The 26,328-nt window shown below is 58.6% G+C and overlaps 1 protein-coding gene across 4 annotated transcripts in view; it reads right to left on the minus strand.

Moving 5' to 3' along the window:
* The window catches only part of ABCA2 (ATP binding cassette subfamily A member 2), a 34,140-nt gene extending 8,147 nt beyond the window's left edge, over positions 1 to 25,993 (minus strand). Inside the window, exons 1-35 of one of the 4 annotated variants that reach the window (XM_064393592.1) lie at positions 25,736 to 25,993; positions 18,991 to 19,084; positions 16,611 to 16,722; positions 16,022 to 16,188; positions 15,691 to 15,818; positions 15,420 to 15,524; positions 14,772 to 14,957; positions 14,472 to 14,690; positions 13,526 to 13,860; positions 13,123 to 13,282; positions 12,788 to 12,916; positions 12,331 to 12,498; positions 11,522 to 11,618; positions 10,996 to 11,169; positions 10,813 to 10,915; positions 10,151 to 10,265; positions 9,611 to 9,801; positions 9,230 to 9,380; positions 8,727 to 8,931; positions 8,112 to 8,276; positions 7,624 to 7,804; positions 7,120 to 7,332; positions 6,619 to 6,815; positions 6,356 to 6,538; positions 5,751 to 5,929; positions 5,542 to 5,662; positions 4,521 to 4,808; positions 3,266 to 3,484; positions 3,011 to 3,113; positions 2,342 to 2,667; positions 1,676 to 1,889; positions 1,394 to 1,499; positions 985 to 1,096; positions 502 to 562; positions 72 to 246 (exon numbers count right to left, since the gene is read on the minus strand). In XM_064393592.1, the coding sequence (XP_064249662.1) occupies positions 72 to 246; positions 502 to 562; positions 985 to 1,096; positions 1,394 to 1,499; positions 1,676 to 1,889; positions 2,342 to 2,667; positions 3,011 to 3,113; positions 3,266 to 3,484; positions 4,521 to 4,808; positions 5,542 to 5,662; positions 5,751 to 5,929; positions 6,356 to 6,538; positions 6,619 to 6,815; positions 7,120 to 7,332; positions 7,624 to 7,804; positions 8,112 to 8,276; positions 8,727 to 8,931; positions 9,230 to 9,380; positions 9,611 to 9,801; positions 10,151 to 10,265; positions 10,813 to 10,915; positions 10,996 to 11,169; positions 11,522 to 11,618; positions 12,331 to 12,498; positions 12,788 to 12,916; positions 13,123 to 13,282; positions 13,526 to 13,860; positions 14,472 to 14,690; positions 14,772 to 14,957; positions 15,420 to 15,524; positions 15,691 to 15,818; positions 16,022 to 16,188; positions 16,611 to 16,722; positions 18,991 to 19,084; positions 25,736 to 25,801 (5,748 nt within the window). In that variant the 5' untranslated portion in view covers positions 25,802 to 25,993. Of the gene's footprint in view, positions 1 to 71; positions 247 to 501; positions 563 to 984; positions 1,097 to 1,393; positions 1,500 to 1,675; positions 1,890 to 2,341; positions 2,668 to 3,010; positions 3,114 to 3,265; positions 3,485 to 4,520; positions 4,809 to 5,541; positions 5,663 to 5,750; positions 5,930 to 6,355; positions 6,539 to 6,618; positions 6,816 to 7,119; positions 7,333 to 7,623; positions 7,808 to 8,111; positions 8,277 to 8,726; positions 8,932 to 9,229; positions 9,381 to 9,610; positions 9,802 to 10,150; positions 10,266 to 10,812; positions 10,916 to 10,995; positions 11,170 to 11,521; positions 11,619 to 12,330; positions 12,499 to 12,787; positions 12,917 to 13,122; positions 13,283 to 13,525; positions 13,861 to 14,471; positions 14,691 to 14,771; positions 14,958 to 15,419; positions 15,525 to 15,690; positions 15,819 to 16,021; positions 16,189 to 16,610; positions 16,723 to 18,990; positions 19,085 to 25,735 lie in introns of those variants that run through there. The other 3 variants (XM_064393593.1, XM_064393591.1, XM_064393594.1) reach the window with 3 other exon arrangements.
* Between the last annotated feature and the right edge of the window lie 335 nt (positions 25,994 to 26,328).

The raw sequence follows: 26,328 nt of genomic DNA on the forward strand, positions 1-26,328 counted from the left end.
GACAGAAACTTCTGTGACTGCCCTGGCACAGCCCCGGAGGCCTGGCCAGTGGAGCCACGTGTCCCACTTACCATGTCCCACATGTAGTTGGCCAACCAGTAGATGACAGGGTCACAGCCACTCACAAACTGCAGATGTTTGGCCTTGGTGGCCTTTTCGGCCACCAGGAATACCACAAAGCTGGCTGGGACGAAGGACATGGCAACAATGATGAAGATGGCAATCACCACATCTGTGCCTTGCAGGCTGGATGGGAGCAAGAAGAGTATGGACTCCATCACCCTCAGTTGCCTGGGGAAGGGCCACCCACCCTGGTGTGGGACAGTCACTGTGCACAGATCAGGGCATGGCACAGGGACCCCCACATCACAGCCACCCTGTCCCTCCCCACCATGCAGCATGTAGAGCAGAAGCCTGAGTCTTCCCAAGCAACAACCAGTAAAAAGCCCCCTGCCTCCCATGGGACAGCCACCCTCCCTCAGACCCTCTCCTTGCACCTACAGGTAATCCAGGGACAGGCTGGCACTCGTTTTGTTCATGGGGTGATTGGTGACTGTGATGCCTGCAACAACAACCAGAAGAAACATGGAAGCATGAAAACTGGCTTTGGACACAGACTCCTGTCCCCAGTCTGCCTGGTCCTGACTCAGCAGAATGAGTTTCCAATGTGAAGCTCAAGAGGAGCTGGGCTCTCTGAAGCAACTCAGCACCTCAAGGCCAAGCCATCCCCTTACTGGAGAGCAGCCCTAGACATGTCACAAGCCCAGGCACTTCCAGGCAGCACTTTGGGACATTCCAGCCCAAGCCTGGCAAAAAACTCATCCCAGCTCTCATGTCTCAGAGCTGAGGCGTATGAACCCCTCTGTTCCAGCTGAACACTAGCCTGCTTGGCCCAAGGTGGACACTGCACTTTGAAGCTGACTGGACCATATCCTAATGCTGTTCCTGATATGCTCCTGCCCTCAAACACCTGCAGATCCTCACCATAGGCAGCAGGGTTGCCTTTGCTCTTGGGCAGGTTGGCTCTCAGGATGGCGTTGTTGAGGGCATTGAGATAAGTGGGCATGCTGTGGTAGCCCTTGTTGTTGTAGAAGACCTGGAGGAGGAGAGAGGAACAGTGGGACAGGGCAAGAGAGCTGGGCCAAAAAATGTACTAGGAGAGAGGGACAGGATGGGATAGACAGCCACACACAGGGCAGGCGTCCTGTGCTCAAGGCTGTACAGAGAACAGGCCATTGCTGACTGTGCTGGGCCAGACCTACTGACCATTCCCCTGTGGCTGGAGCCTCCCAAAGCACTTGGAGAGCAATGCAGAAGAGCAGTCCCAGGGCTCACTGCTGCCCCCTTTCCTCCCCACCTATCTCCACGGCCCTGAGGTGCAGTGCTGTCCCACCTGGGCCGTTCTCCGCACAGCAATCTTGCGCACTGTGGCCGGAGCCCTGGCTCCGAAGGAGGCCGGGATGGATTTCTGGACGTTTCCAAACGTGAGTGCCCCATACCTGTGAGACAAGGCACTGCTGAGGAAGCTGCAACTGCTGCCCCCACCTCCAGGGGTGGAACCATGCTTGAGCATGTTGCTGACTCCAGCCAGCACCCCAGGGCAGGTGTCCCCAGGCCCCTGGTTCTCACCCCTGCTCTATGGTGCAGGACAGACCCTCCCAGCCTCCCCTCTTGCCTGTGCAGCCGGAAGCGGTCCGAGGTGTAGAGCAGATACTCAGAAACGTTGCGCCCTGTGATGTCTGTCAGGATGTCCCCTGTCACCACCTTCATCTGTGGGGGATGGCCCCCCACACCACTTGGGCAGGAGAAGCCAGTCCCTTGCATGGAGCACGTGCACTTGATGGGCTCGTGGATGATGTGGGGCAGGGCAGGGGCTGAGGTCACAGTCCCTGAGAAGCAGAAGGGGTGGCTCACAGCCAGGCTCCTGCCTGCCCCAGCTGCTGGGGACAGCATTGAGAGTGAGGCGGCTGGACAGGCAGGGTCCTGGCGACTAAGAGATGAACACGCAAAAAGTTTTTTGGGGACAGAGATTCAGAGATAGGCCATGAGGCATGGCTGGAGAAAGAAAGGGCTGGGGACCACATCCAGCAAAAGCGACGCAAGGCTGGCCACGTGGCTTTGTGACAGTGTCACCATCCAAGGGGCTCTACTGGCATGGCTGGGGCTCAACAGGGACAGTGTGCCAGGGCCAAAGCCACAAGTTCTGCCCAACAAAGCTCTGCTGTGTGGCCAGGCCAGACTAACAGAGCCAGAGCACCCTGGAGCCATTTCTGTGAGGAGAGGCATCATCTCCCTGCTGGAGCCAAATCCCAAACACAAGAGCACCCAGCACAGGTAATACCTTTAAGAGTGGAGAAGGTTGTGGAGTTCCAGGCATGGAGCAGGTCCTCATCCAATGACATGGGGTAGTCAGAGGGAGCTGGAGATGGAGGTGGTGGCACAAAGTTGGAAAGCGGAAGGCCTTGGGTGAAGGAGTCAATGCACATGGCATCAAAGTACTTGGCTGCCAGCATTTTGGACTCATTGCTATTGAGGTTGAGGGTCTGCATGGGCTGGTCCAGCGTGTTGTTAAAGGGTGTCTTGAGCACGCAGGTGGCTCCCACACCAGAAGGCAGATGGAAAGTATTCACCAGCTGCTGAGGGCTGGCATCAGGAGACAGCCTAATGCTGCAGGAGCAAGGAGTAGGAGACACAGATCTTAACACCATGGCCATCTTCTTCTGGGACCTCCCTGAGGCCTTGGCATTTATCATGGGCACACACAGCCTATGCCTGGCATGACTGAGCTGCTAGTCACAGTGTCAGGGCTCACACATCTCCCAGAGACACCCTGGCAAGAACAGAGGTCGCTTTCTATCAGGGGACATGGCACCAGCCAGACTCTGCTCCAAGCCTGAGCCAGCCCTGGCACCAGGCCTACTGTGGGCTGCCCTCCCCAGTTGCCCCCCTTACAGTCCCACGGATAGACCTTGGGCACGGGGTGCTGGTCACCAGCAGTGGCAGCTCTCACCGGTACTCACGCCGCTCCTCGTTGGCATAAGGAATGAAGTTGCCCTTGGGCTGAGTGTAGTTGTGGTATTGGGATGGCGAGAGGATGAGGGGTGGCAGGTCACCTGTGGAGACAAGGACAGGAACCCGCTTGTGCCCACAGCACCACTGCACACAGGGAGACTGTCTTGGCCTTGTCCTCCCGCAGCCAGTGGCCCCACTGGGAGAGCCAGAACAGGTCGCCCAGCATGCAGGTAGGTAGGCGGCTTGCATGCACCTATTTCGGGCACGGAGAGCGCCACAGTCATGGCCACGCAGACGAAAAAGGCGGGCAGGAGGATCTGCGAGAAGAGGGCCTTGGTGTTGCGCTTGGCGCAGTGGAAGCGTTTGACGATCAGCCCATGGAACTGGCGCAGCTTCAGCCACGAGCCTTCCAGCTTGAAGCTTCCCCGACCTGCCAGGTCACGATCCTCTGCTTCCACCTCGGCTTCTTGCTCTGGGAGGGAGAGGGACATCAGCCCTCTAGCACAGTTGCTCCCACACCTGCCTGGGCTCCCAAGAAGCTGAGCCAGACACCCAGGCCAGCTCAGCCACCCCAAGGGTAACGGCAGCACCCAACCCCAACTCTGCCACCAAGCCACAGCAGCAGTGCAGTCAGGAGCATGGTATCTGGCTGGCAGGTTCCTCTTGGCCCCAAAAGGAAAAGTTAGACAATAGTTTTAAAAAAACAACCTAATTTGGTGCTTTTTTTCTAGGACCCCTCCATTTTCCCATCACCTCTGCCAGCTGGTGGGGGGTCAGCACAGTCAGGAAGAGGGGACAAGACACAGGTGGGAGTCCCAGCAAGACAGTGAGAGCTCTGTCACAGCACTGTCCCAGCTCTGCCTCCCACAGCCCTAGTGGGGGGAAGAGGTGGCACATCCCTAAATTAGTCACAAGAGTTGTGAGATAACCCAGAACAGAATCTCTGACTACAGCAATAACCTTGAGGCACCTGCCTGCACCCTCTCTATCCAGCAATCCCAGCATCCAGGCAGGGAGAGCCTTGCACCCGGGGCAGGGTACGACAGTAGAAGCCATCAGTAGAAGGTGGTTCTGTGCCCAAGGACCAAGAGGAGAAACCCAACTGGTGGCAGTGTGGGAAGAGGCCATGTTAGTGAGGCAAGTCTGCAAGGTGGCACTGGAGACCCACAGGAGGCAGAGGCAGAGCCAACACTGGCTGCTCTCACTGGCTCCACGCCTTGGCATGAGACCCTCATGCACACCCTAACACCATGGGGTGCAAACTCGTGGAAAGAGCCTGTTCCCAGCCCTCCCACACAGGCTGTGGGGCTCTGGGTGCTGTGTTGCTGGATGCCCCATCAGCCCCCTCCCCATGGACTCTCATCCCAGTAGTCAGAGCCACCCATCTCAGTCACAACCAGATACCCTGAGGGACTGGGTCAGCTCTGCCCACCCTGGGTGAACCCTCCACGTCCCAGCTAAGTGCCTCCCCCGGCCCCTGCCACTGGCCGGGCACCAGCAGCACCAACCTTGCAGACTGATGTTATCGGGGTCCTGCCGGTTATCGAACAGGGGCGCGTAATCCCCAAAGAATTCAGAATAAGCCCCACCTTCATCGCCACGCACGGAGCCCACCGAGGACGCTGAGCGCAGGGATGCCTGCGACTGCGCCAGCTTGGAGCAGGTCACCAGGTTGCTGAGCTCCACCTCGGGCTTCTCTGGCATGGCTGCTTCGGCCAGGGGCTCCCCATTGGCTTCAGACTTTGGGCCCAGCTCAGAGGCAGGTGGCTGCAGGGCATCCTTGGACTCCTTCATGTCTGGAAGAAAAAATGTGGGTTGCCATCAGCCATGTTACTGTACACTGCAGCATGGCACTGACCAGGGATTGATTGTACCATAGAACCACAGACTGGTTTGGGTTGGAGGAGACCCCATCTCATTCCAGCCCCCTGCCAAGTGCAGGGAGACCTTTCACTAGACCAAATTGCTCCAGGCCCCATCCAACCTGGCCTTGAACACTTCCAGGGATGGTGCACCTACAGCTCCTCTGCACAACCTGTGCCAAGGCCTCACGACCCTCACAAGAGAGAATTTCCTTCTAACATCTAATCTAAACTTTTCCTCTTTTAGTTTAAAACCATTCCCCCCTTGTTTTAACACTATCTGCCCATTTAAAATCCCTCTCTCTCATTTTTTTCAAGCCCCCTTTAGGCACTAGAAGGTGCCATAAGGTCTCCCTGGAGCCTTCTCTTCTCCAGGTCAACACCCGCAGCTCTCCAGCCTGGCTCCATGGTAGAGGTGCTCCAGCCCTCAGGGCATCTCCATGGTGTCCTCTGGAGACCTGTGCTGAGGACATCAGAGCTAACCACTATTCCAGGTGAGAGTAAAGCCAGAGTGGAGCAGAGGCTGGCTGCCTTTGGCCAGGATGGGCTCTGCTGGAAATCTCTTCTCCACCTGGGACAGGAGACTCCTGCAGCCACCAAGCCCAGCAAGATCACACAGCCCCTCACTAGCCCCAGCAGCACCTTGTGCCCCCTCAAGCACCCGTACCCACGTCACTGTTCTCCAGAGACTGGTCCTCCTCAGACACCTTCAGGAAAACCTCCTCCAGCGTAGTGTCCATCAGCCCAAAACTGGTGAGGTCCAGCTCTTCCAGACTCTGCTCCAAGTGCTGTGGGAGCAAAGTGCTGTGTGAGGAGGGCAGATGTCCACAGTGCCACAGCCCCTTGCCTGCCCACTCTGCCAGCCCCTGCAGGTACCTGGAAGAGCCTCTCAAAGCAGCCCTTCTTGACAGCCTCACTGGGCAGGATGTAGGAGAGCTCTGTGTTTGTGTCTGAGATGAGAAGGCAGGAGGCCACATACTTCTTGATGAACTGGGAGACACGAGGCTCAGAGCAGGGGCTGACAGAGGAGTGGCTCAGGGGGCTGTGGCCTGGCTCTGAAGCACAGAGACAGTACCCATTGGTCAGTTCACACCTGGCCTCCCTCCAAGACCCCCCACATTTCCCCTACTCCCCAATACCATAGGGGCTTCCCTGTCACCCTGACTAGCCTGGGGATGGTCTTCTGCAATGTGGCCCACACTGGACATCTCAACTCACAGGGCAACCCTCAGGCTTGACAGAACCAGCATCCGGAGAAAAATGCCACTGTGTAAGGTCTGCCCAAGGACCCAACTGGGAAAAATTAAGGCTGAGCATTGGGACCTCTTACACCCCTGCACCACCCCTTCTGCCCTCCACGTGGCCTAAGGAGACTCAGGATGGGAATACTTGGTTGTTGACTGCTGAAGAAGGCTTTGCCAGGCTGAAGAAGGGCGGGTGCCATCTACTCCTTTAACAAAGGGTCCCACTGCTCCCCAGACCTGTGCCATTCCTGGTGTCCGACTGCTTCTTCACCACTGTCAGCTTGTAGCCGTCACCATAGGTGCTCTTGAGGAACAATGGAGAACCACAGCACTTGAGCTTGCCATGGGAGATGATGGCAATGCGGTCCCCCAGCAGGTCAGCTTCATCCATGTGGTGTGTGGAGAGCAAGATGGTCCTCCCTGATGGCAGCACAAAGCCTCAGCAGAGGGGCTGCAGCTGCCACAGAGGAGCATGCTAGGCTCTGCTCAGCTCTGCTCACCTGGCTTGTACTTGAGGATGAGGTCCCAGATGGCCCTTCGGGCATATGGGTCCACACCAGCTGTGGGCTCATCCAAGATAACAGCTCGTGACCCGCCCACAAAGGCAATGGCCACCGACAGCTTCCTCTTCATGCCACCCGACAGAGTCTGCACCTGGCAGTGCCGTTTGTTGGAGAGCTCCAGGTCCTCAATCATCCTGGGGACAGGGCAGAAGCACCAGGAATGCTGGGGGGGCTGTACTAGTGCCCTGTGCCTGTGGGGAGTATGTAATGGCTTTCCCCGACATGGTATCTGCTGCTGGGACAGCCCAGCTGCAGTCAGGCTATGAGAATCTTTTGCTCACTTCCACAGCCTGACACCCCAAGGTGGGGAAAACACTTGGTGGAGCTGCTCCCTGGGAAACCTCTGCCACCAGATCGCCCCCATAGCACAGCCAGCAAGAAGGAGACTTGCTCATGCCAAAGGCATGGATGAAGACAAAGGAGCTGGAGGGTGCCTACTTGTCCATCTCCTTGCGGATCTCCTCCTCTGCCATGCTCTTGAGCTGTGAGTAGAACCAGAGATGCTCCTCCACTGTCAGCCTGTCAAAGAGCACGTTATGCTGGGGACACATGCCCAGGTTCTTCCGGATCTTGTCCATCTCCGTACGGATATCATGGCCATAGATGGTAGCAGAGCCCGATGTTGGAGGGAACAAGCCAGTGAGGATGGACCTGGATGGACGGAGAAAGGCAACAATTGAGGCAGCTCATATTCCTCAGGCTAGCTCCAATCCCAACCACCACCTCTGGGAGCATCTGTTGGGCCCCAGGCAGAGCAGTATCAGCACAGGGCCATGAGCCTACTCCTGTCCCATGTTTGTGCCAGCCCCGCACCCACACTGCTGCCCTCTGGGCATGGTACCAGCTGCCACAGAGCCCTGCAGAGACATCCCAAAGCCCCTGCCTCACACCCTGCAGCTGGCCAGAGGAACATGATCTCTGTCTGCCTAGACAGGCACTCACATGGTGGTGGTCTTGCCTGCACCATTGTGCCCCAGGAAGGACACGACCTGGTTCTCGTAGAGGTTGAGGCTCAGCTTGTTTAGCGCCAGCTTCTTGTCCGTCTTGTAGACTTTGGTGAGCTTGTCAATGCAGACGACCAAGGGGAGGTGGGTTGGCTCCTCCTCGATGCCTCTTGTCTCCTCTGCTGTGACAGTAGGATAGTGAGGAGCCAGGGGAGGGCAGGGAAGCCAGGCTTTGAGTGGTATTCCCTGGGAATGAATCAACCCGCCTCCACCCCATGGTGGCTATGCTGGCTTGTGGTCCCTTCCCCTCTGCTTCTCGCCAATTTTCCCCCTCCCACGCCACAGTGGCACCTTCCAGAGAGGCCACAGTGTTTGGCCCAGTACCCTGCCCTGACAAGACCACAGGGGTCCACGGCCAAGGCAAGACCCTGCGGCTGAGCCAGGGCCACCCTTGTGCCACCCACTGCCAGGCCCAGCTGCCCTCACCCAGCCTCCGGCTCTCCATGGCACAGGCCTGATCCTCCTCCATGATGCTGAGGCGGGTGTTGCGTGACCACGGCCAGGTCCACTCCCAGGTCTCCACACGCCCATTGCCCAGCCAGTAAGACTTCTGGAAAGGGAAGTACCAGGGCCGTGGCAGGCCGAACATGCCTGCAACCACAGCCCCAGGGAGTCAGGGCCAACCTACACCCAGGGCCATGCAGAAGCTGCTGAGGACTGGGTCAGAGCTTGGCATGGACACGGGTGTGGGAGTTTTTCCAGGTCAGGTCACCACTGCAGGGTGGGGGCTGTGAACACTCCAGCCAGCTGGGCTCAGGGCAGCTCTGTGGGCTGTGCCAGGAAACAAATTCATTTGGGATTCAGGTTGGGTTGGTTCATGCTTCAGCTTTACAATGAAAAAAACAGGGAGCAACTGAGATGCTTCCACAAGGGGGGATAAGAGGAATTGGTATTTCAGCTGTGGACATTTTGCTTACAGCCGGCCCCTGAATTGAGACACGTGACTGACACCAGCAGATAAGGACACATGGGCAGGTGTCCCCCTGCAAAGAGGCTCCTGTAAGGTCTGGGGTGCCCTCATGCCCCTCTGCCCACACGTACCCGGGTGCACAGCCTCGATGTACCATGTGAGCACCCCATACACCATGGCATCCACGACCAGCATCATCATGGACAGCAGGAGGTTGAAGTCATCTCCTTCCACAGGTGACTGGCTGAAGGTGTGCCACTGGATACCCACGCCAGCCACCTCATACAGTGCAAAGTACTTGGAGCCCAACCCAAAGGCAGTGGTGGACATGAGGGACTGTGAAGAGGTGGAGGGAAGGGAATGGAAGGTCAGCAGGAATTGCAGGCCAGCTCCAGAAGAATAGGTGGGGGTGAATTCCTACCTAGTGCTGCCCCACCCAGCCCCATGGAAATGCTCCTGGCCCTGAGAGGCACCAAAACTTCCGGAGAAACCTCCAAACCCCCCCAGGGAATTGGTTCATACAGGCAATGGCTTGCGCAGGGCTTGGCGACAGCTTGGTGGCTTTGTACTGGGCATGAGGTACCTGAGGCAAACCTGGGACTAAGTGTGTCCCCAGCTGCTACAGCAAACTCACCGCAATGCACTTCTCAAAGGCCGTGATCTTGTCATGGGCCACCTCCTCCCGGATGGCCACATACATGTAGGGCACATAGCTGAGGAAGTAGATGATGCCACCACAGGCAGAGGCCAGCTTGGCCTTGGAGTAGAGCACCGATACCAGAAAGCTGCAGGGAGGACAGCATCTCCTTGGATCCCACCCCATCAGACTTTCCCCACACCATCTACTTTTGGTGGTGTTGTGGCAATAAATTGGCTCCCCAGATCAGCTGATTAGAGGGACTTGTGCCCCTCCACTGGCCCTTGCCCACATAGCTCCCAGCCCCCTCGCACCATGGCACAAGAACGTGGCACTGCCCACACCCCTTTACTGCCCAGCACAGACCAGGCAGCTCACCAGAACATGATGGTGGCCACAGCATAGATGGCAAGGAAGAGCCATATGATGAGGACGTCGCTATGCATCAGGACTTTGCCATACTTGAGAATGGCAGTGAGTGCTGTGACCGAGATGGAGAGCTGGACAAAGCCAGTGATGAACCAAGCCACCCAGTGCACCGCATTGTTCAGGCCCATCATCTTCATCACCTGTGAGGCCAAAACTACTTAGCAGGACTGTCCCCAACCCTGTGCACCCCTGCTTCCATTCTCATTGGGCTGGGAGGGCAAGGGGTAGCATCAAGGGAGCTGCTGGGAGTGGGCAGGACACAGCACCCTCTATTGGGGTACCAAGGAGCTCAGTTCCCTCCAGTGCTGGACAGGGATCATCTCATGCTAGGGACACTCAGAAGGACCAGCTCTGCCCAGGGATTTGGGATCTGCATCTGCCCTAGTCCATGTAACCCAGAAATACAAGGAAGGTGACCAGTGACACAGCACAGAATGTAGGGCACAGATATGCCCACTCCTCCCCAAGAATCTCTTCCATCATCCCTACCTCTTTCAGGCGATGCTCCTTCTCTGTTACGATGTGCTGGATCATCATGGCCACTGAGTAGACCCAGGAGATCACCATGCAGAGGGGCATCATGTGCTCGATGACAAAGAGAAAGCTGATGGGGTAGATGAAGAGAGGGGAGAATTGGATGGTGGCACTGCCACAGAGATCTGCAGAGATCCTGGGGCAAGGGGCCTTGGAGGGGCTCTCCCACTGCTCAGGGACAACCAGTCTCTAACCCAGCTCGTCCTTAGTGTCCTAAAAGAACTTCTCCAGTGAGTCCACAGGACAATTCAGCATCATGGCTGGCAGGCCTTTGCAGGCAAATAGCAGCCACAGGCTCCACCCAGGGCCCTGCCTACCCTGGTGTAATGGGGCTCTCTCCAACCTCCTGCCCAGGAGTGTTGGTGGCTCTGGGACTTCTACAGGTGCTGCCTCCAGATCACTGTAATACAAAACCACCAACAGATCCATGTGCCATCCCTTTACTTTCCCCTGCCTTCCTGAGCCTGGTAGTCTAAGGAATTGGACTTAACAGGTTGCTCATCACTCCCAGGATCACCAATCTCATTCTGGCCCCCAAACTTGTTCTCTTTTCCCAGCTAAAGTATCCCAGCCTGCAAAGTGGAAGGAGGAAGGTCCTTTAAGTGAGTGTTACTCACTCATCCCGGGTATAACATGGGTACGGGAACATCTGTACATAGTTGCCAGGCTCCACCACATCGTGGCCAACAAATGTGTTGATGAGGGCACGCTCCATCATGTCTGTGGAAGAGAAGGAGAGGCCAGGCTGAGCGCAGAGGGGCCAGGGCCATGGGCAGCTGTGGCAGGGCACTGACACTTACCCTGGATCCAGACAAAGCCGTAGAGGAAGTAGAAGCGGCCGCCGGTGTTGGGGCCAGGCCGCCAGTATGCCCGCCGGATCTCATTGGTCTTCTCTGTGAAGCTGGAATTCTGCCGGATCTTGTACATGACATGGGGAGGCAATGAGCCATCCCTGTTGGTCTGGAAGATGACACCTGTGGGCAGCAGAAGAAGCAGGGAGTCCACAGGGGCCAGCCACATCAGCTGGCCCACAGCAACAGGCAGGGATGGGCAGGGCACCATGAGAGTTGCCATGGATGAGATGGGAGGCATGGCTGGGGATGTGAGACACCCATGGGATGCAAAGGCACACAGACAGCAGGCCGTGTCAGTGGGAGAGCCAGGACAGCAGCATGGGGCAGAGGATGGGCACCAGAAGATATTCTGCCTCCTCATCCACCCAACACGCGCACCAAGGGACCCACATCCTGAAGCCAGTGGCTCCAGGGCACAGCTGGAGAAGGGCAAAGTTTCAAGTCTGAGAACAGCTGGTTCCCAGGGACATACTGGCAAAGACCGTGACATTGTCCTGGTAGGCCTGGTTCAGCGTGTAGTTGACAATGCTCTCCTCATCCGGGAAGCCTTTGAAGATGTCCACGCTGACCTAGTGGGAGGAGAACCATAGAATCACTAAGATTGGAAAAGCCCTCCAAGATCATTGAGCCCATTAAACCAAACACTATTAAGACCAGCACTAAACGATGCCCCCATGTGTCAAATTCACGCATTTTTTTGAACACAGGGGTAGTACCACTGCCTCGGGCAGACTGTTCCAGTGCTGATCACTCTTTCAGTGAAGAAATGCTACAACTTTAGGCTGTTTCCTGTTGTCCTATCACCTGGAGAAAAGACCAATCTGGGAGAAAACACCAACCCCCACCTGGCTGCAACACCCTTCTAGGTAATTACAGAGACTTAGAAGGTCCCTCCTGAGCTTCTTTTTCTCCAGGCTGAGCTCCCCCATCTCTCAGTCCCTCCTCATCAGACTTGTGCTCCAAAACCTTCCCTGGCTCCACCGCCCTTCTCTGGACATGCTCCAGCAGGCTAGTGAGATCCCAAGGCCCTGGACGGGTCAAGCACACAGAGCCTGCACATAGTGCAGCATGTGCCACCCAAAGCCAACCCCAGCCCCTGAAGTCAACAGTGTGTGAGCACCTCCGCCCTAGACATCTACCCCAATGGTCTGGACACTGCAGGAGCCACCACCTTCCCCTGTCCCATGCTCTTAAAAAAGTCTCAGTGGATCTGACCCTCTTCAGTCCAACAGAGGCTGGCTGTTGGTGGTTCAACCTTCCCACAGGTGTGCTCCACCTCACCTTGGCCATGAAGCGGACCCAGCCACAGGCAGCATTGTCAATGGTATCGAGCTGCTGGAGCAGGATGCTGGCATTGGGCAGGGAGAAGTTGCCATTGAGAAAGTTGTGAAGAGCATCACTGTCAGAAACATTCAGGATCTCTGGGTGCTTGTGGAGGTCAGCGGTCAACTGAGACAGAGAGGAAGACATGGGAGGGAGAAGCTGGGGTATGCCCTGCATCTCGGGTCACTGTCCACCCCCACGGACACAGGTAGGACCCAAAGCTCCTCCTGGGGATGAGGAACAGTGTGCACACTGTACAGGGATCCAGACTAGTCTCCACAACAGAAGGTGGATACTAGGGAGATACCATGGGATACCATGAATAAGTTAGAGGGTATGTGGGGGGAGGACAACCCCTTCTCCACTGCCAGGGCAGTAAATCCCAGGCAGACTCAACCTCACCACACTGTCCTACCTGCTGGAGCCAGTGGATGCGCCTCTGCAGCCTGCCCTCCTCCAGGTAGGCTCGGATCTCAGGGGAGATGTTCAGCCATGCCTTAGCGTAGTGGGTGACGTTGCCCACAAAGGCGAAGGTCTCGTTGGCCTGGGGGCCAGGCAGAAAGTCGTACAGCGGGCAGAGGCAGGGGCTTCCTGCTCTCTGGGATGACTAGCAGTCATGGAAACACCTGCCCACCTCCCACTGCCTGTGGGAGCTCCCTGTGTCTGGTAGTCAACCCCTGCCGCACAGCCCATCTGCAGAGCAGAATGGTGGGAAAAGAAGGACAGGGGTCCCAACCTATGCATCCTCACCTTCAGGATGACCTTGTCAACTTCAGTGCCCACAGGTGCATAGAGGATTTTGGGATTGCTGGTCATCAGGTGCACAAGGAGGCCCAAGTTTCGCTGCTCCTTGCTGGTGAAGCCCAGTGAGCTCATGTTGCCCTGCTTCAGTGCCTCAGGCTCGATGGTCCTGCAAAGGGAGCTCAGGCTTTCTACTCTGCTTCAGGCTCAGCACCTGTTGCTGCAGGCAGCCCCCAGCCCTGCTCACGACGGGCCTTCAAACTGACTGCAGTGCCTGTGTGGTGTGCCCAACACAGAGAGCGTCCTTGGCTGCAGGACAAGGCTGTGGTACAACACCATCCTGCCTGCTCAGCAAGGGGTGACACCACTGGCTGCACAGGGAGAACCTGGAGCCCTCCCCCAGCACTCCTACCGATTGTTGCCACAAAGGATGGGCTGCAGCCCTGCCCAGAGCTGCACGAATGCTGAGAACTGCCCCTGGGGGTTGTCGACGCCAGACGGGCTCTCCCCGGCACCCTCTTCTTCCTCTGCCGTGGCATTGCCAGCCGTGGCATTGGTGCTGGCCCAGCTGGTGCTGTTGGCTGTGGGTGGCACGGCCTTGCTGGCACAGGCTCCTCTGGGCAGCAGCTTAGCCAGTGCTGAGAGGATGTCCATGTCCTGGAGAACCTTCTCCATCTCCACCAAGTCCTCAAGGAGGGCACGGAGACGGTGCTGTGTGGCTGTGCTGTTCACTTCCTCCAGCTTCAGCTGTGAGTATGAGTGGACAAGGAGTTACTCATTGCTGGAACAACAGGGTCTGCTTGCCTTTAGGAAGGGACCAATGAGGACCCCAAGCAGTAGCAACTCCTCTTTCTTGGTTAAAGGGTTGGAGCTGTGCTGAGGTAGGGCCCTGGACTCATTGTTGTGCATCTGCGGCTACAAAGCAGTGAGAATGGTGGCAAGTGCTGGCAGGGACTTGTCTGAGGACATGAGATATCACTCAAGACAGGAAGGTTGGTCCTCTATTCCTACAAAGGACACATTGGGCTTGGGTGGGACCTCAGAGGCAGGCTTGAGCTGTGCCAGCAAGGGCTTTGACAGTCCTGGGAAGAGAAGCTGGCTTCCTAGGGACACCTAGGAAGATGCTGGCGACACCCGGTCCCATCCAATAGGCAGTGTCCAAGCAAGTGCTAGAAGGGAAACCACCTGGGGTCTTACCATGGAGCTGGGTGGGGGGACACTTGTGTCACAGAAGGGGGTGACCAAGAGAAGCCAGGCCATTTAACTGTTCCCCATCCCAACACAACACCAGCTGAGTTTGAAAACCCTCCCCAAGTTTCATCCCTGCCACCAGCCTACCCCACCTGCCCAGCTCTCACCCTGCTGACTATCTTGGGGGTGTCCAGCTGCTTCTGGAGCTCGGAGGCTAGCTGGGCAAAGCGCTCCTGGCGGATGGTTCGGCTGCCATTGCAGGCCAGTGCCCGGTATGCTGCCAGCAGTGGCTGCTGCCTGGGGGACACACGCAGGAGGCGGTGCAATCTCCCTGGGTGCTGCTCACAGGTCAGCTGCTCCAGCACTGGCCCGGTGAAGAGGACATTCTACAGGGCAGGAAATTGTAGGGACAGTGCTGCAGTGCCTACTCTGGCAGAGCAGCCCAGGTTACCCCATGAGGTGCTTACCTCCATCTCGGTGACAAAGGCCTGGGGGCTATCAGAGATAGCAGGTGCCACAGCAGTGCTGCTGAGGCCCAGGGCCTGGGAGAGCATGCGGAGCAGTGCTGGATGGTGTGGGGCTGCCACTGGGTCCCGCAGCACCCTGTGAACCAGCCCTTCCTGCAGGCTCCTCCAGCCACTGGGGAGACTCTTCTGCAAGAGGAAGAATGGGGATGGCTGGTGGGATGGGGGCTCCCCCCAGGTCCCACTCCCCCTCCTTGTGTATCCCCAAGCATACATGAACAGCCCCACAGCATCCATGGTCTACACGGGGCGGGGAAGAAAAAGGATGTGCAGATGCAGGGAGCAGGGGTCCCCTGCATGCCAGACGCAAGGGGGGAACAATTTCCCCTGCTGCTTTCACAGCCACCACCCGGGCAGAGCCAACCCCCACTGCAATTGTAAACCCAGGCATAGGTACTGGTGTGTCTCATAAAACTGGGAGGAACTGGTGGCAGCACCAGGATGGACCCCAACCACCCCTGCTGCTGCTCTGCCCCCTGACAATGTTCTGTCATGGCCCATTTACTGGGACAGACACCCCCAGATCACCTGGATATGGAGGGGACAAGAGGATGGGCTACCACGTCCCCTGCATGCAGCACAGCTCCTCACCTCCAGCTGTGTTATCTTCTTGCTGGGGCCAAACCCATCCCACAGATCTCGCTCATGGGTCTCATCAGGTACCAAAGGAAAGGAATCAAAAAACTGCTGGTACACCTGGACCGAGATGAGAGCACGACTGTTAGGTGTGCCAAAAGTGGAGCACCAGTGCTGCACCTGCTTGCTCAGCAATGCCGGCATGGGGTGGCAGGGTAGGACAAATCCAAGCTGGGTGCCATTCACAGGGTAGCACAGACCCCTGCGAAGCCCAGAGGTCACCCACCTCCCGCAGGTCAATGCTGGAGCCCAGGAGCAGCTCAGCTGTGCTGTTGGGGAGGGACAGGTTCTGCATCAGGAAGCGCCGCAGCTCAGCCTGGTCTTTGGCTGCCCACGCCAGTGTGAAGCTGGACCCTGCCAAGAAACAAGGTGGGAGGTCAGAGCAGCCCACCAGCATGAGGGACACGGCACGGCCCCAGAGCTGGCCCTGCCCAATGCAGCGATGTGGGACAGTGACAGGGCACTGCCACACACCATCGCTTTGCTGGGTGCTGGGCCAGCTGGCACTATCTGTCCCTGCCTGAACAGGTAGTGGGGGCAGGCAGAGCACACCCCACCTGCTTGGCTGCTGAAGTGGGTCTCCATGGAGCTGGGCTCAGGGCTGCTGAGGGCCTCCAGGTGCCGGCGCAGCGACTCCAGCTCCTCCTCCAGTCCTGGATGCTGCGGGTCGAAGAGGCTGCTTTGCTCTACTGCCTCGCTGAGGTGTTCCAGAATCTGTGTCACCCTGCGAGAGCCCAGCACCGCCCTGGCTTCAGGGACAGAGGGATGGGGACACCTTCCCCAGAGCTCTGGGGGAAAGAGCCCCTCAGGTGCAGGGGACAGCAGTCCTGTCTGAAATGGGGCACCAAAGCCCTTGCCTGCACACTGAATCCAGTGTGCCAGGGTTCAGAGGAGAGCCCCAGCACCTCACGGTGTCTCCAAGGGCCACCTCCATCCTCATCCCAGCACTGAATACTTGGGAGCCCACAGCAGAACAGACTGAGGTGTTCCCTGCACCAAGGACACAGTGGTATGCACCCAAGCAGTTTTGGGGGATGCTAGCTTCTGCCTCAGCCCCAAGGTGGCAATGTCAGCGTGGAAAGGGGCGGGCTCTGTGTGGGAGCATGAGGGGTGGGAGAGAAAGTGCATGGTGAGGACAAGACTCACGTGGAGTTGGAGTACTGCAGGAAGCCAAACTCATCACGCTGGCCGTCAGGGCACAGGGACTGCATGACCGGCAGGATCCCGGCTGATGTGAGCGGGGCCGCCGTGTAGAAAGCTGGAGCCAGTAAGAATGCAGAAGAGGCCAAGGAAAGTGCAGGCAGCAGGGAGGAGAGGCAAAGAGGCAGGGAGGGGGAAGGGGCCACCAGAGAAACAGACACTCAGTTCAGAAAAGCACGCACTGGGGTCTGTGAGCCCATGGGAGGCTGGTGGCCATGGTCAGAAGTCAGAAACTTTCCCACCAGAGCTGTCCTGGCTGGTGACTCTGTGGGGCTGCAGACAGCTCCAGCACCCCTGGCTCCAGCCCTCTTGCCCCCAACCACTCTTTCCTGGGTGATGGCTCCCTTGTGCCCCATGACAATGTCAATTTCTGCCACTTGCCCCCAAGATGGCCACCAACCTCCTCCAGGCTCCCGTCCCCTGCTGTTAGTAGCCTCAGCGGCAGTGGTGGATCTCCAGAGGAAAAGGAGGAAAAAATACAACAGGGATAATAGATTTGTCACCTGCAGCTCCCAGAGACCCCAGCCTCCCCCAATGCAGCTGCCCCAACGTGTGGTGGCTGGAGGTAGGTGGAAATGGAGACACAGAGTAGGGAGATGGGAGAAACAAGAAGCAGCAAAGGGCTGGCAAACCTTCCCCCCTCCACTGGCCATCAATCCTGCTGGAACCCTCCTGTGTCCTTTCCTAGGGCAGGGCAAGCCCAGAATGCCACTGCCCAATGGGGACCACAGGATGTCATCAGGCAGTGCCAGGCAGGTACCCTGCTTTCACCACCCTGCCCATGACCGTGTGGTTAGAGATAGGTCAGTGCTGTTAACAAGGCCACAATCGGTGGGCACTGGTGAAGACAGGCTTCTGGACAGGTGCAGCATGGGGTAGGCCAGCAGCCTCTGGGGGTGGTGGAACCCACGCTGCTGGCCATGCCACAGTTTGGTGACAAAGTCAGTGCATGGCATCTTGCTGGCCTTAAGGCTCTAGTGCCACATACTAGCTTGTCCCAGCCATGAGGAGCCAAGACAGAGACCTGGTGGTGGTGCCAGGGTGGGAGCCAGCCACAGCCTCTTGGTGACTGGGCAAGACTGGGTGACCACAGGCAACCACATGGGTGACAAGACCCAGCAGACTTTGCTCCAGGAGGCAGGCAAGAAGAAGGAGTAAGACAAGCCTCCACCTGGCCTGGAGAGCCATATGCAGCCCAGGAGGCTGGGGACATGGCCACCAGTGGCCCCAGCACCTGGAGAACCCAGCACCAATGGGGTACACCATCATGGCTGGTCAGTCCCCAGGGAGGAACAGGCAGGGGCCATACTGTGCTGCCAGAGCTCATCTTCACCAGCTGTGGAGGAAGGCAAGGGGTTTACAGAGGCATAGATTAGGCCAGAGTGAGTTGATCTAAACCAAGCTCTTCCTCCCCAGACTATGAGGCCAGCACAGGTAAGGGAATGGGGGGAGGCGCCCACCCGTCCCACCAACTTACAGACTGGCGCATGCAGTTGAGGCATGAAGGGCAGGCAGGCAGGGGAGATGGTGAGAAAGAAAAAGAAAACATGAGCAAAAAAGAACGAAAAACCAAACAAAAAACCACACAACACAGAATGTATGTCAGCGCCAAGGCGGGAACTCCGGCAGCGCCTGCCGCAGCTGGACAGCTCTGGCAGCTGGGCTCTCCCTCGCCGGGACACACTGAAACACAGGCTCAAACCATCATCACATGGGGTCACCGCCAGTGCCCAGCATCTCTCCTGGCCCTGCTGTGCCACCTGCACCAGGGCACCCACCAAGGTGGGCATCAATGGGCCCTTGCAAGCTGACAGCTTCGCTCCACTGCCTCCTCCCAGCTGCACAGCTCGCAGCCACCAGAGCCCAGGCCAAAGCTCCAGCTGGCATTCTCCCAGAGCCCTCAGCCCCAGTCTCATCAACTTACCATCCTGCCAGGCCTCTGAGCACACCAGGGCCACACATAGGGCTTTCTGTAGGTCACTTCCCCCCGCACTGGGGAGCCCTTCCCAGAGCCACTCCAGCTGACCCTCAACTACTTAGGTGGACTGTGACTGTTCCACCACCATCCAGCTCACCCTTCCCCATGCAAAATGTCCATGCCGATGACAGCCACAGGCTGGTTGGTGCTGCAACCCCCAGGGGAGCCTCCCCAGGCTGGGACAGACTCTGCTAATTCCACCAGTCCTTGGCTGTAGTCCCTGCCCAGTGCAACGTCCCCCAAAAGGCCTCTCTAGGCCCCCCCCGCCCCAGGCTGGAGCAGCTCCCCAGGGCCTCAGGGTGCCCCCAAATGTGGGAGTGCCCCAAGCACCACCTTGCTGGGACTCACCTTCCTTCACAGGGATGGTCGGCTTCTTCTGCCGCAGCCCCAAGAGGATGAAGAAGAGCACCAGGGGGATGAAGATCTCGAAGGCCAGCACCCACTGGGGATGACACAGAGCAGAGGGAACAGGATGCTCAGGGACAGAACACAGCCACCTGGGAGAAGCAGAGGCAGTACAGGGGCCCCCAGGCATTGGTGCAGTGCAGCACTGTGTCCACATATTGCAAATTGCTGGTGGCTCTGTCACAGCTTAGCCAGCGGCAAACAGGTTCCTGGGCATCCCACAACCTGCTGCCTGCACCAGCCTGTCCAGAGCACTGCAGGACAGGGCAGGGTACACAGAGGGATGGATCCCTCCTCCAGCAGTGCAAACAGGCCGATGGGGCTCGAGCTCAGCCTCGATGGTCCACCATGGCTGGAGCTGCCCAGGGAGAAGACCTCAAGTTCTGAAGGCTAGTGCCCTCACAGCCTGGAGCAGCATGATGTCCCCTTGTCATCTGTGCCACTGTTGGATCTCACGAGGATCAACAGCTGAGTCCAAGAGCAGAGTTCATTTCAGCCAGGCCCTGCCACCAGCTCCAGGTGCAACTGGGCCATCCTGGTACACATTCCATGCCCTCCCAAAAGGCTCTGGCTGCAAGGAATTTCCACTGGCAGCATATGGTAAATAACAGCAACTCCCCAGAAATTCCTGGCCACAGTGGCTCAGAAGTCCTGGCTAGGCTCTGTGCCCAGAGGCCCTGGGGATAGGCATCAGCATCTCCAGCTATGGGCAGGAGCAAGCACCCGGCACACTGCCAGCACAGCTGCTGTCACTTTGCACTGGAGTACCCAGAAACAGCACAACCCTGCTGCCCAGGAGCAGGGAACCACTGCAGGCCCAGAAACTGAGGCACAGGGTGAGGTGAGCCAACTTCAGCTCATTCCAGGGTCAGATCAGACCCAAGGCAGCTGCTGAGATCCTAAAAATGCTGTCACCCATGGGCACAGCAGTGCCCAGCTCCACAGCTGGGAAGGTGCTTCCTACACCACCCACACTGGCCTCCTCCCAGTGACCAGTGCCAATGGGCAAGCCCATGGAGAGGCAACAATGGACTTTAATATGAAGGATGCAGCTGCCAACAGGTGACAGGGTCAGGCCCCATGTCTCCAACATTACCCCCATGTGCCACTCAGGGGCTGCCAACACTGTCAAGGAAGTCAGAGCAGCCCCAAATGGCAGTGAGCAGAGGGAGGCCTGCATCCAGGTCCCTGCCAGCAAATGGCCACAGTGCTACTTCTGTGGGATGAGCAACACTGCACCCATGGATGCTGCCCATGCTGCACTCGCCATGCCAGAGTTCCTGGTTTTGAAGAGGAAGAAGAGCTGGAGGAGATGGAAAATGCCCCCAGGAGCAGTGCCTGAGAACCGTCATCTTTCTGACAGCACCAGTCCCAGGGACAGTCCCTGGTATCACTGTTCCTGCACCGGGCAGGATAGCAGGGGACACACTGACACAGGCTGCTGTCCCGAGGCCCCTGCCCCGCCCCCTGCCTGTTTACCAGGCACACAACAGGGCCTCTGTGCCCAGGCACCGGGGGGACCGTCCCCACACAACCATGCTGGCCTGTACCAGGCTCATGTGGGGACTGGCCTTGGTGGCAACAGCTTGTTGGAATCTACTTGTTATTTATTTTTTTGACAGGGGTCATTGACTTTTCCTCATCTCCATCCCCAGAGATGTCCCTTGTCCCCACCCCTTGTCCCACATATCCCAGTGTCACAGCAGGCTGTCCCACACCTTTGGCACCCACAGTGACATGGTGATGGGCAGACACGGCAGCTGATGGCTATCTACCAGGCTGCACCTCTAGCACTGACCCTGCACCCCTGGTCCCCAGGGGCACTGGCATGCGGCAGGGCCCAATGGAGGCTCAGACTTCCAGAGAGGCACCAGGCAGGGACATCAGCACAGCCTGGGGATGGTGGGGTCCCCACCTGCAGGTGCAAGACACTGGGGGACATTGTGGGATTGTGTGAGGAAGCAAGGAGGAAAGGCCAGGATGCAAGTAGATGAGGAGAAATGCTCCCCAGTAGGAAGGAAAGGGCCAAGGGGAGGAGAAGAGAGGGGCCAGTTCCTGCCAGCAGCTGGCCATGATTGCACCAGCTCATCTGCCCTGCTCTGCCACCCATCCCCTGCTCCCCATCTCTCCTGACAACAGCACAGGTGCAGGACCAAGGGTGGGACACTGGTCCCAGGAGCCCTTGTACCAGTTGACAATGGCTGTGGGGACCAGGGACAGCTCCTGGGTGGTGGCATTCTCTTCTCGCACATCCCCTGCCACATATTCATTTCAGCCTGGTTGTATGTGAGCAGGATGAGGTCATAGGCACTGTCCAGATTTGCACAAGGGCTGGGTGTCCACCTGCCAACTTACAGACAGTGGGGTAACGTGTCCCACGTTTGGCCCTGCCCTTGGCTGGAAGCAGGGGTTGTGGGGTCCTGCCCAATTCCCCCAGCAGGGATGCAGAGCTGGGTGGGTGCTACAGCAGGGTGCTGGCCCCTAGCAGAGGGACATGTCTTCCGGGAGCACTGGGACACTGATTCAACGCTCATCCTCTGCCACACTGTCAGATGGGAGAGGCCAAGCAGGAGGCACCAATGCCTGCTACGACACACAGCTCCCACACAGCCAGGTCAGAAAGCCAGTGATGCAAACAGAGCAAACAGCCCAGCCCAGCTCAATGGTGCCACCGTGCCCACCCTCCGGCCACCACTGGGACAGCTGGGAGATGTGCTGGAGCCAGGGTCACCACAGACATGGGTGTCAGGTCATGAACAACTGCACAACTCCACTGGTGTCCCCAGCATGTGGCAGCACTCATGACCCAGTAGCCAGTCCTCATGGGGACAGCCAGGCCAGGCAGAGGCAGCTCTTCCTGTCAAAGGCTGTCACCCAAAAGTCCACTCAGTTCCCTCCTGCCAAGCCGCCCAGCTCCAGTGGAAATCTGACCATGGACTGATGGTCACCACCCAGGTGGGGCCTGAGAGGCTTCCTCAAGGTCACCTGTCCCACAGGGACAGACAAGGCCAGGTCCAGGGGCTGCCAACTCCCATCCTGCCAAGGCCTCGCCGCCCTCACCTCTGCCTCTGGTCACTTCCAGTTATGTCCATTTGTCCCACTACCCCCTGCCTCCAGCATGGACACATCCTCACCCCTGACAGCCCTGGCACAGCAGCCTGGAATCCTTCTTTGGGGAGGCTGGAGGAGCCAGAAATTCCTCCTGGGATTTGTCAACAATTCTTCTGAGCTGAGGACCCAGGAAGACCCACCACAGTTCTTCCCATTCCTGCAGTGTCAGCCAGGCCCCTGTGTGCTGGGCCAAGAGGGCACATCATTGTCAATGCCCTGTGCAAAGGCCACACAGCACTGGGACATGGCCACCCTCCCCTGACCTGAGCACAGGCGCCAGCAGCCAGCGGGGACGAAGGTGTTCCACAACAGCTGCAGCCTGGCTGCTGTGCCAACAGGACTCACAGAGACACTGCTGGGCCACCACACCCCTGCCAAACCCGTGCTTCCCCTCGCCACACCTGCTGCAAACAGCGACAGGGCAAAGAGCACCCACAGCCAGGGCAGTACCCAACTGATTCCTGCTGCAGGACTCAGTACTAGCATCCTCCCAGCCCTGGCAGCAGGAGCTGGCAGGGCCACAGGCACAGGATCCTAGGGACACTGCACCCCAGCAGAGGCAATGTTACAGCCCCCCAGCAACCCAAATTTCAGCCTTTCATTTTCTGGCAGCATCAGCTTCGCCCCAGCTCTTTGCCATCAGCCAGGGGGAAGGGACAGATCTGCCAGCTTCTGTGTGGAGAGTTTTCCATCTTCAGGACAAAGCGCAGAAGGCACAGATCCTGCATGGGGCAGAACAGCCACACTGCTATCAGCTCTCCCTATACCCCTTCCCTCATTCCAGGGCCCGTGCCACAGGGAGCCCCACCAGTGCACTGCAGCACCAAAACAGCATAGAACTGCTCCCACCATTCCCCCAAAAGAACCTTGACCTACCCACCAACCCTTCCCCAGGACCAAGCAAACTGGCAGCACACTTCCATCACTGGGAGCTCCAGCTGTGGCTGCCTGCCCATCCCAAATGAATGGATACAAAGAGCTACAGGGCAGGAGGGTGAACATCCTGAACTGTGCCTGTGGTGACTTGAGAGAGCACCTGCTAATTTTACATCCAACCAGATGTAAAATTAGCAGGTGCTCTCTCAAGTCACCACATACACATAGGTTTAAACCAGATACCAAAGTCATGGGAGAGCCCATCCTTTAACAATTCCTGTCCCAGCAGACTTCAAGGCACAGCCAGAAATCCCCAGGGCTGCCATGGGCACCCCCAAAGGACCCCACAGCCTGGGCTTCCCTCCGCCAAGAGCCACCAATGCTATTCTGCTCAGACCTCCATCATCCCAGGGCTCCTGCCTGAATTTATGCTCTGGGAAGAACAAAATCAGGACCAAACCCCAGAGCACTCCCTGGAACAGCTCAGCCACACTAGGCAAGGTCCAAAGCCACCATGGGCTGGGAACAGGGCCTTAAAGAGGTGCCACTGACCAGGGACAGTGCCTGGCCATGCTGCAGGTCTCCCTGCACTCACCATCCACCCATAAGTGGCCTGGCCAAGCCCTCACCTAAAAAATTAATATTAATTATTAATAAATTAATATAAAGTCTGCCTGTGAATATGAAAGTCTGCCTAAACTATGAATAAAATCTGTCCCAAAACCATGGCTGTACCCTACTGCAATCCTGCTCCTGAACAGCCCCTGCTGCCAGGGACAATAGGAACACCCCCAGGCCACCAACATTCATAGGCAGAACACAGAACTGCTCCACTTGCCAAATCCCAGCCCAGAGCCCCCAGCCAAACCTGGGGTGCCTGCTTCCCACCCCACCCTGCAGCACTGGGTTTGCTACTCCACCTGTTGCTGGGAGAGGAGCACACGGTGGCAAGGACTGACCCCAGGGGAGCACCTGCAGCACTAGGATGTACCAAAAGGCAGCTGCTGTACCCACACTCCCTCTCTGAGGCTGGGAGAAACCCAGCAACCCCTGGGTGAACACCCAGCAGCTGCTCCAGTCTCCCACCCTCTGGCTGCTGCATTAAGATCACCCCAGTGGGATCTGGTTTCTCACAGTGAAACATTCATCTGCAGCCACTGCCAGGACAGACTCACACTGGGGAACCCACTGCTGAATGCCAGGCGCAGCCACCACACAGGGCCTGGCTCTGCCCTGGCCAGCCACCACTGGCAGCTCAGCCCAGCACTGCTCGGAGAGGGCAGAGCTCCCCATGGAGTGGGCAGGATGATGGCCCCTGTGTAGAGCAGGGACACCAAGTGACACACAGCAGTAGCACAAGGAAGGAGGTGACATACACAGGAGCACGTGCATCCTCAGGGCACAGCTGTCCTAGGGACTGCATCAAATCCATCCATAAGCACCCGTGGCACTGGGACCAGCTCTTGTCCTGGCTCACAGCTGGTCCCCTGCACTCATGGCATCACTGGGCGGGCAAGGAGGGGTTGCTCCATACCCTGCCACCCTGCCTGAAGCAGCGGCACTCCAGCAACAGTCCATACCCATGGAGGTGATGGGGCCTGGGCTCCTCATCCTCCTCCTCCTCCTCTGGTCACAGCTTCCTGTGCTGCACCCCCACGCTGCCCACAGGGCTGGTAAGGAGGGTCACGGAGAAATGGGTCCCCAAAAGCTGTGTGCACCCCCACTCTGTAACCCAATGGCCATGGAAGCCAAGACCAGGTCAGCCGGTGTGTGCCAGGGCCCAGATATGCCAGGCTGCTCATCCTTACAGGCAAGGGTCTAACACAGCCCCTGCCATGGCCATGCAACTCTGCTCAGGATAAAGAGGGGATATGACTCAGCCAAACAGCATCATCCCCCCCTTCCATTTTGGGGGCACTGGGGCTGTCAGTGCAGGGAAACCTGCCTGCAGCACCAGGCTCATCCCTGCTCCTGTCACAGGGGCCTCTGCTGCTCTGGCTACCGGGACATGGGGTCTGGTGCTGGCGAGTGCCGGTGAGGAACAGCAGGATCGGGCCTGCGGGATATTTGGGAAGGGAAAAGAAAAGCGATGCCAGTTTGTAAGCAGCAGCTCGTTCCCCTCCCCCAGCCGCTAAAAATACCCGGCTCCCTGGGGCCGCGCACCCACCCGCTGCCCACAGCGCAGGATCCCCGGGGGGCTGAGGGATGACCCCACACAGGGAGCCTGCGACAGGGCGGCAGCGGCCCCGAGGCCCCGGCACGGCCGATGCCATCCTGCCCCTTCTGCCAGCCCGGGAGGGACACACACCAGCCCCTCGGCCCAACCCCACGAAGTTGCCTTTTCTCCAGCCCACGGAAGATAGGCGGCTCCGACCCACATATGGACCGAGAACCTATTTATACCCTGCCGGTATCGGGGCTCGGGGAGCGATCCCACTGGGGGGGGCGACATCCAGCCCTCCTCCTCCTGCGGCCCCCGGGACCGGGCGGCCTCACGGACACGAAGCGAAGCGGGCGAGCCCCAGCTGTTGGTGCCGCACAGGGGCCCGGGGGCGCGCCGAGCCGCAGGATTCGGGCACGGGCGGCCCGAGGCGGGCGGACACGGCCGGGCCCAGGGACTGGGGGAACCCTCCGGCACCACTTCTGCGTGGGGACCCGGCCTCGCCCCTCGGGGCTGCAGGGCCCCTCCGCCCCCGCTCACCGGGCTACGCCGCTTCAGTGTCACGTTCTTCCAGAGCAGAAGATGGAGCTGATGCAGGAACCCCATGGTCGGGTCGGGTCGGGCCGGCCCCGCCGAAGGGCCGGGCGGCGCCGCGCTCAGCTCCGCGGTCACCCGCCGCCCACCGCCATCCCCTCCCCGGCCGGCGTCCGCCGCTTGCCGTGGGTTGCGAGGAAGCGGAGCAGCCTCGACCCAGGCCTGGCTCCGCCGCACCCGCCCCGACCCTGCGCAGCACCAGCACCACCCCCGGCCCGCGGCGGCCGCCCCTTAAAGGCACCGCCGGACCCGCCCGCTCCGCCCGCACGGCGGCCCCGGCACGGCGCGGCCCGGGCCTGCTTCATCCCGGCAACAGTGGCCCGGTGCTGGCTGGACAGAGTGGGCCTGCTGCCCCAGGGGCCAGGGAATCCTCGCTCCCCTCGAGCCGCCGCCCGTACACAGATCACCTCCGCGCTTCTGCCCCTGGTTCTCCCCCAGGACAGAAGGACTGGCCCGTGGCTGCGGGACCTGTGTACCGGGGTGCCACGGCTGTCCCTCCTCCTGGATGCTGCCCACCCTGCTCCTGCCTGACATGCCCC

The sequence above is a fragment of the Passer domesticus genome, chromosome 18, assembly GCF_036417665.1.
Source record: "Passer domesticus isolate bPasDom1 chromosome 18, bPasDom1.hap1, whole genome shotgun sequence".
NCBI lineage: Eukaryota > Metazoa > Chordata > Aves > Passeriformes > Passeridae > Passer > Passer domesticus.